The 13,924-nt window shown below is 38.7% G+C and overlaps 1 protein-coding gene across 1 annotated transcript; it reads left to right on the top strand.

Moving 5' to 3' along the window:
- Positions 1 to 236: 236 nt before the first annotated feature.
- On the top strand, positions 237 to 11,505 carry scamp5b (secretory carrier membrane protein 5b). The gene is made up of 7 exons (XM_084929907.1): positions 237 to 418; positions 846 to 908; positions 1,006 to 1,125; positions 6,233 to 6,389; positions 7,346 to 7,447; positions 9,239 to 9,356; positions 9,719 to 11,505. Exons 2-7 carry the CDS (start codon positions 902 to 904, stop codon positions 9,896 to 9,898), a joined length of 684 nt encoding a protein of 227 aa, XP_084786033.1. The 5' UTR covers positions 237 to 418; positions 846 to 901; the 3' UTR covers positions 9,899 to 11,505.
- Positions 11,506 to 13,924: the final 2,419 nt, after the last annotated feature.

Here is a 13,924-nt window from a genome sequence, read left to right as displayed (position 1 = left end):
TGTGATTAGAGGTGTGACCTGATTAGACGTTTCCAGTTCACAATTAATGTCTGCAAGTTGCTTTAGGACAACTGTAAATACTGAGGACGGTGGTTAACGCCACTTTTGTTTTAGCAGCGTGTTCAGCACCATGGACAGAGAGCCAAACAATGATTGGGTCAACAATACAACGTCAAGGATTAGAGTAATCAGGCCATTGGTCTGAATCAAAGTGACAGCAGATTGAAGCACGGTGATTGGCCGACAGACAGCATAGTTAGGATCGATTCCTGTAGTCATACAGAGCAAAACAAAGTCTTGAAATAGTTTAACAGTTTACCTGTAGATTCCGTCCGATTGGATTTCATCTGTTTAAGGCGAAGGTGAAGCTTCGGTTGTAGAGCACGTTAAAGAGAGGAGCGGCTGCTCTCTGGAGGAGGTAAGAAGATTATGTTTCCTGCCGAATCCGTAATTCCTGGCTCTGCAGTTCAAATACATGTGCAGGGAATGTGTGTTGGAACATTTCATTCGATGAAATGCGGCTTGCTTGTTGATCGTCACTGGGTTTGGGGGCAGATTGCCTGATTTATGTTTCTGTGAAACCGGAAGGACTGCGTCGTTAAAGTGTTATCAGCACCACTGGGACATGACTGGGAGAGCACACACATTAAATCCCCCGGCAGAATGTCGACGGAGACGTTGAATTTGTAACATTCTCCTTCCTCTAAAGTACGCTGTGTTTATGTGGCAGCGATGTAGAATCCATTCCTTCACCGTACTTCCTCCGTTGCCAGTGACATGCAGTTGAAACACATGCAAAGTGCTATACACACTATATTAATCTGAAATGTTTTCTAACTTCACAGGCTGAAGAGTCTGAAAGAGGGATTACTCGAAACAGCAAGCTTTACAGTATTTCCCAATGGCCGGTCAGTAAATAAACTGTGACGAAGTGAAGTCAAAATTAAAACAGTACTCACCCGGATGTATTTAGTGTTATAACTGGTATTGAACTGTTTATTGCAGAGCCAAATTTCCCCCCGCTGCCTGGATTCATTCCTCTCAAGCCGTGTTTCTACCAAGACTTTGAGGAGATCCCTGAACAGCATCGCAGTATGTGCAAGAAAATGTACCATCTGTGGATGCGTAAGTGAATAAAACTGAAGTTATATGTTATATGTTATTTTGTTTGATTGTCATGATGCAAAGCTGTCATGAAAATGCAACTCCTATACAAACTTCGGAGCTTACGTTTCAGGAGAGAAACAGGTTTTTTTTCTACCTTGGCTATAACAGAAAAACAGAAAAAAATAATTTTCCTGAAGGCCCCATAAAGTGTCTTATCCTCTGTGATCAGCTGATGATAACAACTATGAAACAGAAGGGCAGTGGTTTACAAGGGTCCTTTAGGTCCAAGAAGATTTTTTATGGGCTGTGGCTGTAATGTCCTGACTGGTTTATTTGTTAATGAGTCACAGCACTGACCAGATGGCCTTGGTTTGAGCAGAGCAGTAACAGTAAAATTGTGTTGAACAATCTTTGCCAGGAGCAGTTTCATCAAAGTTTACTGCACTATAAACATGCAGTACAGTGGTGTTTGCGACATTGCTGTACTCTGAAACTTCCTGCCTGTTCATGAATTCATGCAAGAGAACTGAGGGCAGGAGGAAGGGTGCGAAAGAGCTCAAAATTGATGTATCACTGACGCAGGAGTCAGTGTCAGAATTGCTATAAGGAGCAGGGCAATACACCAATACGCAGTAAAAAGTATTAAAGGTGAAACAAGATTGTTAATGCTTGCAAATAGTTTTGGTCAAATGAGGCAAGGTCATAAGTGAATTTTGTTAGTTGGGGATTTGGCAAAAGGGCCATATTGTGATAGGGGTAAGATGAGAATCAGTAAGTGTTTTAAGTAAAGATAGGGAGGGATTCACCAGTAAAGACTGTGAATATAAATGGTTAAAAAGCAAAGTTTAACTGTGACATTTTCAATGGAAAACTGTAAAGAATTTATGATTTTCTTTATCATCATTGCATTATATAAGAAAACAGATTAAGAGAATCCAGAGAAGTCTTTGACCACAAGGGACGAGGCTGAGAATCAGTATGGAAAGGCCTGCAGTTCAGATCTGTCACCCACTGAAAAAAATTGGTGCATTGTGAAACATAAAATACAATAAAGGAGACCACACATTTTTGAGGAGCTGAAATCTGACATCAGGCAAGATAGTGAAAACATGTAGCTATGAAAGCTACAAGGGTTGGTCTCCGCTGCCTCTCTAACTCATTAAAGAGATTGCTGCTAAAGGCAAGGCAAGGCAAGGCAAGTTTATTTGTATAGCACAATTCAACAACAAGGTGATTCAAAGTGCTTTACAGAGACATTAGAAACAAAAACAAATAAAAAGCATGATTTAAAATTGATTAAAACAAGCAGACAAACAAACTAACTAATTAACAAACAAACAAACAAAACAGTATATAAAATCAAAACAGATAAAATCAGAACAATAGATAAAATCAGTAGTTAAAATGTACGTTTTGAAATTTAAGCTTAAAAGTGTGGATTTGGTGCTTTATTCAAATGCAGCTGAGAACAGGTGAGTCTTCAACCTGGATTTAAATAAACTGAGTGTTTCAGCTGATCTGAGGCTTTCTGGGAGTTTGTTCCAGATATATGGAGCATAAAAGCTGAATGCAGCTTCTCCGTGTCTGGTTCTGACTCTGGGAACTGATAAAAGACCGGATCCAGATGACCTGAGGGACCTGGAAGGTTCATACTGGGTCAGGAGGTCACTGATGTATTTTGGTCCTAAACCATTCAGAGCTTTATAGACCAGCATCAGAACTTTAAAGTCTATCCTCTGACGGACAGGCAGCCAGCGTAAAGACCTCAGAACTGGACTGATGTGGTCCACTTTTTTGGTCTTAGTGAGGACTCGAGCAGCAGAGTTCTGAATGAGCTGTAGTTGTCTGACTGATTTTTTAGGTAGACCTGTAAAGATGCTGTTACAGTAATCAAGCCTACTAAAGATGAATGCATGGACTAGTTTTTCCAGGTCCTGTTGAGACATCAGATCTTTTATCCTTGATATATTCTTGAGGTGATAGTAAGCTGATTTTGTTATTGTCTTAATGTGTTTTTCTAAGTTTAGGTCTGCATCCATCACTACACCCAAATTTCTCGCCTGGTTTGTGGTTTTTAGGTGTATAGATTGAAGTTCTCTGGTGACCTGTAATCGTTTTTCTTTGGCGCCAAAGACTATTACTTCAGTTTTGTTTTTGTTTAGCTGGAGAAAATTGTGGCACAACCAATCATTAATTTCCTCAATGCATTTACCAAGAGCCTGTACAGGGCCTCGGTCTCCTGGTGACATTGTGATATATATTTGTGTGTCATCTGCATAGCTATGATAGTTCATTTTGTTGTTCTTTATAATCTGTGCCAGTGGGAGCATGTAAATGTTAAACAGAAGGGGTCCCAAGATGGAACCTTGGGGAACTCCACATGTGATACTTGTCTGCTCAGATGTGAAGTTACCTATTGATACAAAGTATTTCCTGTTTTCTAAGTATGTTTTGAACCAGTTTAGTACAGTTCCTGAAAGACCTGTCCAGTTCTCCAGTCGTTTGAGTAATATGTTGTGGTCAACTGTATCAAATGCTGCACTGAGATCCAGTAAAACTAAGACTGACATTTTTCCACTGTCTGTATTCAGACATATGTCATTGAACACTTTGGTCAGAGCAGTTTCAGTGCTGTGGTTCTGTCTAAAACCTGACTGGAAGGCATCATAGCAGTTATTCTGTTTTAAAAAGTAATTGAGCTGTTGAGAAACTGCTTTTTCAATGATCTTACTTAAAAATGGGAGATTTGAGATCGGCCTGTAGTTGTTCATTTGTGTCTTGTCAAGATTGTCCTTTTTCAGTATAGGTTTTATTACAGCAGTTTTTAGTGGTTCCGGAAACACACCTGACATTAAAGAAAAGTTGACGATCTGTAACAGGTCTGACTCTAAAGTCTTTGAGACCTTTTTGAAGAAACTTGTTGGCAGGACATCTAAACAGCAAGAGGAGGAGTTCAGTTGACCTAAGATGTCCTCCAGGTCTTTGCTGTTGATAGGGTGAAACTGTTTTATGGTGTTTAAACTGTTTTTCGGTGGACACAGTACATAGTCTGGATCTGCTGTTGATGTACCAATTGCTTGTCTAATCTTTTGGATTTTTTCTGTGAAGAATTTGGCAAAGTCATTGCAGGCCATGGTTGAATGAAGTTCAGCTGCCACTGGCACAGGAGGGTTTGTTAGCCTGTCAACTGTAGAAAATAAGACCCGAGCATTATGACTGTTTTTAGTGATGATGTCAGAGAAGTAGGACCTTCTTGCACTCCTCAGTTGTAAATTATAATTGTGAAGTTTCTCTTTATAGATGTCATAGTGAACCTGGAGGTTTGTTTTTCTCCATCTGCGCTCAGCTTTCCTACACTCTCTTTTTTCATTTTTCACTAGTGTGGAGTTTCTCCATGGAGACTTTTTCCTTCCAGAGATAACCTTCACCTTAATGGGAGCAATTGTATCCATTACATTTAACATTTTTGCATTGAAGCTATTGACAAGCTCATTGACTGAACCTCTGGACAGGTCAGGTGTTAATGGGAAGACCTGGTTAAAGATCTCACTACTGTATTCAGTTATACACCGTTTTGTGATCACTGCTGTTGATATATTTGTGTGGGCTGAGATTTTACTTTCAAAGAAAACACAGTAATGATCAGACAGGCCCACATCAGACACAGTAATGTTTGAAATGCTCAGGCCCTTGGAGATCAGTAGGTCAAGAGTGTGTCCTCTATTATGTGTGGCCTCTGTTACATGCTGAGTCAGCCCAAAGTTGCCCAGAGTGTTACTCAGGTCTTTAGTCCCTTTGTCCTGAGGGTTGTCCACATGGATGTTAAAATCCCCAACAATAATTACACAGTCGAAATCAACACAGATCACAGACAGCAGTTCACTGAGGTCATTAAAAAAGTCTGTGCAGTATTTGGGAGGCCTGTAAACACTAAGAAACACAACTTTGGATGGGGCCTTCAGCTGTAAAGCCACATATTCAAAAGACTGAAAACTTCCAGGAGATAGCTGCTTACATTGAAATGATTCATTAAATAAGACAGCAACCCCTCCTCCTCTCCTGCTCACCCTGGCCTCACTGATAAAACTGTAGTTAGGAGGGGTCGTCTCGATGAGAACAGCTCCACTATTAATTTGGTCCAACCAAGTTTCAGTTAAAAACATAAAATCAAGGCTGTGCTCAGTGATTAAATCATTAATTAAAAATGTTTTCCCAGCTAAAGATCTAACATTTAATAAAGCCAACTTAAGTGTTTTAGAGGCATTACTTGTCCCCTCATTACTTGTCCCCTGTGTTGCATCAAAGAAGAGGTGATGCAACACAGTTGTAAACATGACTCTGTCTTGAAATGTGACGCAATAAATTTAAAACAAGTTCTAAAATCAGTATAACAAAAACAAAACCAATTAGTTTCAGCATTTGATATGATTTTTTGTGTATTGCAGAAAGAAATACATGTTTTAAATGATTTACAAACATTACATTCTTTAAATATTTACCTTTTACATGCTATTTTTAAAAAAAATTGTTATAGCAGGAAATATGCATCTGTCACGCTGAAGAATTTATAATTGCTCTGAATTTCTTTTTGCGGGCGACTTAAAAAAAAAGATAAACATAAGCAGGTATTGAAAGTCCCAATCTGCTCAGATTTTTTGCCTTCTGCCATGATGCACACACGGCTTGTTATTTTTGTGCTCAAGTGCTTTTTCTTCATTTAATTTGTGAAAATCATTCTAAGCTAACAGGAATTTTGCTGTGCTGTGCATTGGGGAAAGTGTTTTCCAAATAGCTGTCATGAGCCACCTGTGCAGTGCTTCACTTTTTTCTCTTTTTCTTGTAAAGTTCTTCAAAATTTCCCCAAAGACCAACATTTGAAACTGACATAGAGTTCTTATTTAGTTTAAAAACCAAAGCTGGAATGTGAATGCAGAGGCTGAAATGGAGCCAAGTGTTGGTAATAGAAAATGACTTCAGCTAAAAAGTTATTTGTGGCTGTCTCCTCTTTACTTTTCCAAACTGGTCCATAGTCCATGTTTATGTATCAGACAGGTGTTTTTTAGGGCTTTTTCTTTTGCATCAATGCTTGATTTTTGTTGTTGTTGTTGTTGTTGTGTTCTTACAGTTAACAGTGCCACACTTGTTGTGAATCTTTTTGGCTGCTTTGCTTGGATGTTTGGTGGAGGTGGTGTGACAAACTTTGGCATGGCCATCATCTGGGTCCTCATGTTCACTCCTTGCTCGTATGTCTGCTGGTTCAGGCCCATCTACAAGGCCTTCAAGTAAGTCAAACATGAAGTAATACAATAATACCAAGCACTGTTTTTAACTATGTTAGTTGGAATGAAGTTGTTGTGTTATATTTAGATGTCATATACAGTAGTATTAAGACCTTTTAAATATTATGTGTTATAGTTTCACACAAAAATAGTTCATGGTTGTTGTTGTTTTTAGCCCAAAATTAAGAGAGGTCTTTGAGATGCAGCTTTAAATGAGAGGTACAGATGTCTTTTCATATAAACAGGAATATGACATGAAATTTAACCCCTCTGGGTAAGGACCCAAGTGTGACAAGGCAGCCCAAGATCCATCTATGTCACGATTCACAGGGAAAGAAAGAATTTTCCAGTTGTGGATAGCTCCCTGGGTCACTTCAACACACTATTCCATGGAAACAGTTAGCATTTGCAGTACATGAACCTTTCATAAATTGTTTATAAGATGAAAAAATGTATATATACTCTTTCATTTATGAACATGAAAATTGGACATTGTTAAATATGACAGAAAACAAACATAAAACAAACTCACTCTGAGTCTTACATAGATTAAATGCTAACTAAGCAGAATACACATCTAAAATAGTGGTCTGCTCTTGTTTTGTCTTTAAGCTAATTTGTCCTCCATTTTTGTAAAGTGCTGAGTAGCAACAGGGATAAATGTCCCTTCAGGGACAGAAGGACACTCAGAACATTCTCTAACCTTTCGCTGAAGGGTAGTGCAATTTTCATATGCTCTGCTGACATGAATATATTGTCTCATGAGCTGACACACTACATAGCAGCAGCATGTAGTTGCTGACTGGGCTGCCAAGAGAGATATTGATGTCGAGTAGGGGAAACTGTCTTTGTTTAAAACAGTAGATGATGCAACATGTAGACATACAGTATATAGCACTAAATTTAGCTTCACAGATGTAACTGCTTAATAGTCTTTTTTTTTTCCGTATTCTTCACAGGAGTGACAGCTCTTTCAACTTCATGATCTTCTTCTTTGTGTTCATGGCTCAAGTTGGGATTAGTGTCATCCAAAGCATAGGCATCCCAGGATGGGGAGTATGGTAAGACTGGGCAGAAGTTTCAGGCACAACTTCACTTACTTTCAAGGTGCAGAGAAGAGTATAAAGTCTGAAGAGAATAAAGCTCCAGCAACACTTCTAATATAAATTAGTAACTTTATTTTTTGATTAACATGTTTTGGTTTGTTGGCTTAATGGTAACCCTAACGAAGGTTACAAGCCCAAACATGCCCGTCATACTCCAAGAGCAGACGGGACCCAAACGCAGACTTAGAATGCAGTTCGGTGAATTTATTTACAGCAGGGGTGACCAACCCGGGTCAATACACCTGAATCAAATGATTAGTTCATTACCAGGCTTCTGGAGACTTTCAAGACATGCTGAGGAGGTAATTTAGCCATTTTAATCAGCTGTGTTGGATCAAGGACACATCTACAACCTGCAGGACACCGGCCCTCGAGGCCTGGAGTTGGACACCCATGATTTACAGTGATGTGTTACAGTGTCTTTCTGTGGAACCTCCACAGATCCTATGCACAGTATACAAGCCGATGGTCAGATAGATTTCACTGTCTTTAGACTCGATAGCAAAACAGTTCACACTCACACGCAAAAATCCTATTTGAGGAAAACAGAGAAGAGTCCTTGAAAGAAGAGAGACACACAAGAACCCAGCTGATAAACTTACAGAACAGGAGTGAGTATCTACCACTACTGAAGGAATTTTCTCAGTATTTGAAGGGAGCTGACTGATCACCCGATGAGTAGTAGGTGAGTTGATTACTACAGGTGTGCCAGGCTGGAGGGCGGGGACTAAGAGGATCACACCTCTGAAAGGTAAGGTGTTGTTACCACACACACACACAAACAAACAGAGAGAGAGAGAGAGCGCACCAAGGTGGAGAGCGAGAAAGACTGACAGAAGTACCAGGAGGACTGAAGGACTATGACAATGTCGGTCAAACAATATATTGTTTCTGGAGCGTTATCCTCTTCAGAGTCACAGAAGTAAACTATATACTTATATACTACTACTTATATATGTCATATACTGTATGTCTAATTTGTTTACATTTGACTTACAATGTTCAAATTTGGAAAGGCATATTTTTATGTTTATTAATCTATTCAGATATTTGTTATGAAAATTAAAATTATATTTTGTATAGTTAACTGTTCTGACACTAAAACAATTTTAACTTAATTCTAAAACAATAAATGGTATTACACAAATGCCACAGACAGTTTGGCAGACATTTTTACCAGCATACGTGCATGTTTGATCAATTGCTGTGCAAATAAATCTGAACATTAAAATTGAACATCGTTTAATATGTCAAAAAACAAGCACAAAAAAAACCCAAACAGTTAATCCCAACAAGTGTGTTTTAGGTACATAAATAGTTTAAGTTCAGGTTAGTTGAGATGTATTTTTGAAGACATTGTTGCTTTCATTAACATGACAGTGATGGACCATCAGATATGGCCCTCGTATAACTTTTATGATAGTCCTGTTATTAGATTTTGAGAGGCTGTTAAAGCAATCCTCAAAATGTCACCTTACTCAGGCTGATGATCACAAATTAATATTATGACAGCCTCCATAAAGTTTATAAATGTCACCATGTGCAATTCCATACCCTCATGCACAAGCTATAAAACTTTTAAACTTTATACTAAAGTATTTAAAGTCTACAAAATCATTGCCATTTGACAGCCTGATGTTCAGTGGTAATATAAGTCAGTCCAATAGCAGATTCCTGTAGCGTTAAGATTCTAAAATTAAATCCTCTTTTTTTCATTGCCGTAATGGTCCTTTCTATCTTTTTCAGTGGTTGGTTGGCTACTATCTCCTTCTTCAGCTATAATATTTTGATCGCACTGATCATGCTGGTCCCTACAATCATGTTCACTGCTGTGGCCTGTCTGTCCTTCATTGCACTCACCAGGGTAAGACTTTTACTGGTGCATTACTTCAAGGGAGGAAAGTAGATAGGTATTTCTTATAAAGGCTAATTCTATTAAATTGAATTTTTCAAAAATTATTTATCTGTAGCTTCAAGGCCATGTTCATTCCAGAAATTTGATTAATTTTATTCATTCCTGCAGAGCAGCACTGTTGGGTTTACCACTAAAATGAGAATCCTTTTAAGTATCTACAGCACTATACAAATGGTTTAGGTCTACAGAATTAAGGATTAGGAAATAAAGTATCTAATCTATGTCAGCATCAACTTAAGTAATTAAACCTACTTTACTTTTGGTCTATAATTGCTTCTTGATAATGACTTGTTATTCCACTTTGAATGCAGATCCATAATTTCTACCGGGGCAGTGGGGCTAGCATGACTAAAGCTCAGGAGGAATGGTCCACTGGAGCCTGGAAGAACCCTCATGTCCAAGCAGCAGCCCAGCAGGCTGCCATGGGTGCTGCAGCTGGAGCAATGCAGGAGCAGTACTCCAGCCCGCAATACAATGAAAACCAGATGTAGAATTTTCAAGACAGAAGGTCAAGGACATGAAGTCACAGCAATGCCAATGGCTGAACAACTAGGCTGTGAAGATCTTAACGATCTCTATTGACAGGGTTGATTCTTAAAAACAACTCTTTCTTACACTATGCAAACAAATAGCTCTTAACATATATGGGAAGCTGGAATTTTGCCTTCCTCTATTAAAGGACATGCTAATCATTTGTAGTCTTTTACACGTGTTTCGTATGTGTTTTTACTCTTCAAATGAAAGTAGTTTTCAAGACGTAGTAGCTCCATTCTATGAGCTGGATATTAATATGTTTTTGTAGCAAGTTTTACAAACGAGGTCAAAAAGGTTATAACCACCTTTGAAGTATTTAAATGAACGTATTATTATACTAATGTACTGTTAGAATGATGAACTATTTAGGAAGTTGCTTCATCTTTTCTTTTTTGACTTAAACCAAAGATCCAGTGTCACTTTGCAACTTTATATTAGATGATGCTACTCTGTAAAATCTAACTAAAACCTCATTAATGATTCTATGCAGTTCATCAGTGATTGCACTGTAAAATCAAAGGAAGCTGCAGTACTGAATGGTGTATAACTGTTACAGTAAGAAAGAGTATTATTACAAGCCTTCAGGTGGAAATATATTTGGAGGGCCCTCTTTGATGTCCTTGGTGCTTCTTGTTGACATGCTTATTTTCCACCAAAAAACATCAGATTTACATCACAGGTTTAAATGAGTTGTAACGGTTATTTTACTTTTAGAAAAACAAAAAGTGTCAGATATCTGACATGTGTTCTGTGTTCTGATCTTCAGTTTGTCTAGAAAAGTCACTGTTTTGTATTGAACGTCAATTTAGGGTGTGCCCATTTGTAAGATGCAAATGTACCATTTGCCAGAGAATCAGCCTCTTGCTGTTTGGCAGGTTGACCACAGAGAGGCGCTGATGGTTTTAGCATGAAATAAAAAGCTCCAACACGTACCAATTACCTTCATTTATCCTTCACAGATTACAGTCTGCACTTATTGTATTGGGTTATTTTGTCATGTGCATGTTTTAGCTGTAAGATTCTTTTTTGTTGTTGTTGTTGTTACATGAATCACACACAAGCTTATATGGCCTGCTGATCAGGCCACATAAGCAGGAGTAGGATACCCCCACAAGCCCAAGAAGTGGAATACGGGATTAAAATATTATTGCTTGAAATCATTCCAGGTACAGTTGCTGGTGAATGGCATGGATTAGCAACCCTCACACTCACTCCAAATTCAATGTATTTATTTATTATTTTTTTAAAGAAGGAAACAAGAGCCCTTAGGAAGCTTCACTGTCAGGTATCATGATGAGCAAGCAAACACATATCCATTTTATGGCTTGTAACAAATTATGTTTCCACTGGAAATATATACTATATATACTGGTTATAGCATGGTGATACTTTACATACAAAAAGGATTTTCTTTGGCTGAAGTGAAAGACCAAAGTGCACCAAACTTTACTATATAAATGCAGGCTGTTAACTTTGTTCTAAGATTTTCCTTCCACTGATTGCAAATAGTTTTTCATATTATTATTTTGTGCTTTACTGAAGGAGGTTGCTTTGCAAAAACTCTATTTGTTTCCCGTTTGACTGTTTTCTCATATTTGCCCCATTTAATCAAGACGTTGTACTCAATCATTAAAATGTGATTTTAAATCGTTTCCAATACATTACACACAACAAATGGTACTGCGGCCACCAGTAGCGGTTTTAGATACGGGCGACACGGGCGGTTGCCCGGGGCGGCATCGTGGTGGGGGGCGGCATCACGGGCATCGGCCAAAAAAAAAAAAAAAAAATGCTCCCCCGACGTCAGCCAGCGCATATTGGGAATGGCATACGCACCGATCGGTTTTCTATCGCCCATTTGCGGGGAGTAACGGCGCCCTTCGTTTGCGAGGTGAGCCTGCTGCTTGCGGCGCAGGGAGGAGAGGGCGGGGCGTCGGGGGATTCTCTGACCGGCTGGAGCAGCATCTAACCATCTCGCAAAATAAAACAAAAATAAAAACAAAACAACAAACACGAAAACACCAGACATTATGATACAGATTTATAATTTGCACCGATGTTTTTTCGAAATTCTATACGCGAAAAGTGAGCGCGAGAGCCCTCGGTGCGCCTGCTTGCTGCCGAAGTCAAAGTAAACTTTATTGTCATCTCCGCTACATACAGTCCAGTATATAGAGAGACTAGACGACGAGGCTCCAGTTACAGCAGTGCAAGTAAACAAACAATATATATAAGAAGAGTAAGAAAATAAATATACACTTTAGGACTAGGGGTAAAGGGATCAATAACAATTTAATATTTACAGTTTGATGATTTAAAGTCTCACACACAACCCGTCGGAAGGGGGGGGGGGCTGCTTCCAAATAGAGCACATTTCATTTATAATGTTGTAAATCCAAGCCCATTATGTATTTATGACTTGAATCCTGGGTTGTGTGAAATCTCAGAAATAAACCCTAGAGACAAAGTGAATCTGTGAACTAAGGTGTAGGTCTGTTAGGTTATGTTGTGGTGATCCTCGGGTTGAGAGATGGGTGTTCATACTGGAGTGCAAAATTAAAACCAATGGAAGATGGACAAGAAAAGTTCAAAGCCATCAGGTCCTCAGTTTAGAAAAAAGAGAAAAGAAGAGGAGGAGAAATGATCAAAAGATGCAGGTAAGCAGATGTGTGATTGGATAATGGCAGGTCATCCTGAAACAATCAGAATCAGAATACTTTATTAATCCCTAAGGAAATTATGTGGGTTACAGTTGCTCCAAGAAGAAATGGTAAAACTAGCAACAGTAACAGACTAAACTCCAAACAATACAATATGTTACAGATTTTAGTATTAATTAGTCATTGTCAATTGTTGATTTGTCCTGTTCTCATTGCATGACGAATTATGATGGCTGTTTGGTATCCGTTTGCATACTATGCATACTCTCTCTCTCTTCATATGTGTGTCTGTGTACAACAGTTTTATGTTAATGTACAGTCTTTAATATGTTTTGTGTGTCTGGGGGCGCCAGAGGGCGTGTTCGCCCAGGGCGCCAACGCCAAACAGGCTAGGACCGCCACTGGCGGCCACATTTAAACACTGTTAAAATGGCAAATTAAAAAGGAACTTACTTTGCCTGTAGATGGCAGCATTGGCCCTCTGTGGTGGACCACCAGTCACACTGATTGTCCACCAGGGGCACTACATGACCTTTGTTTTTCTTTACAATTAAGTATTTATAAAGTCTGATCCAAAAACATGAAAATGGAGAATTGATATTACTTGCCTACATTGAACTTTGGATTTATTTCTGAACTTACATGCAGCAAATGCAATTTCTCCCTAGACAAACTGGTGACCATCCCAGATTCAAAATGCATTTTAAACGGATTTATCTGTGGATGTTGTTGTCCTTTATCGTTTCCCTCTTTTTCCATTTTAAGAGTGATAGAATTACTATGTGGAAAGAAATTATACAGTGATACAGAAGCCCAAAAGGACCCACTGACAGCAACCAGCAAACACTGTAATTGCCATACGCATGGAAATCTCTTGTGACAAGCACTGACAGCAAAGACTTGTGTCTTCAGGTAAACAGGACCGCTTGTCAACTACAGAATATAGTCAGTGATTCATAACAAATCAAGGCTGACGATATGTAGCGCTTTTGTATATTCTGCTTTGCAAACCATACTGCGTGCATCTCAGAATTTCATTTTGCTTACACAAAAGGAGATCTGACCTAATTGCCAACTGAATGAATAACATAAGTTTATACTGGACATTCAGTTAATGATGCTGAGTAAGAACCACGGGGGTCAAAGTTATCCTGACTTGTAATTCTTATTGTAACAAATTTACTCCAAGATCCTGTACAGGCCGCTGCACTGGCTTGTTTGTGACATTGTGTAGCTAAAACAAAACAAACAAATAAATAATACACTACTGCACTTTTTTGTCTTCAACTATGTTTCACTGTTTTAAACATTTCTTGGATCTTG

This window comes from Perissodus microlepis, chromosome 1, assembly GCF_051167445.1.
Source record: "Perissodus microlepis isolate ML-2025 ecotype Zambia chromosome 1, ASM5116744v1, whole genome shotgun sequence".
NCBI classification, from domain to species: Eukaryota; Metazoa; Chordata; class Actinopteri; order Cichliformes; family Cichlidae; genus Perissodus; species Perissodus microlepis.
This window is presented reverse-complemented; position numbering and strand designations above follow the sequence as displayed.

Bases quoted from the DNA above. Each gene is read 5' to 3' on its own strand.
- scamp5b (XM_084929907.1), top strand. The intron at 1,126-6,232 runs GTAAGTGAATAA...GTGTTCTTACAG, and splicing joins AATGTACCATCTGTGGATGC to TTAACAGTGCCACACTTGTT. The intron at 6,390-7,345 runs GTAAGTCAAACA...TATTCTTCACAG, and splicing joins CCCATCTACAAGGCCTTCAA to GAGTGACAGCTCTTTCAACT.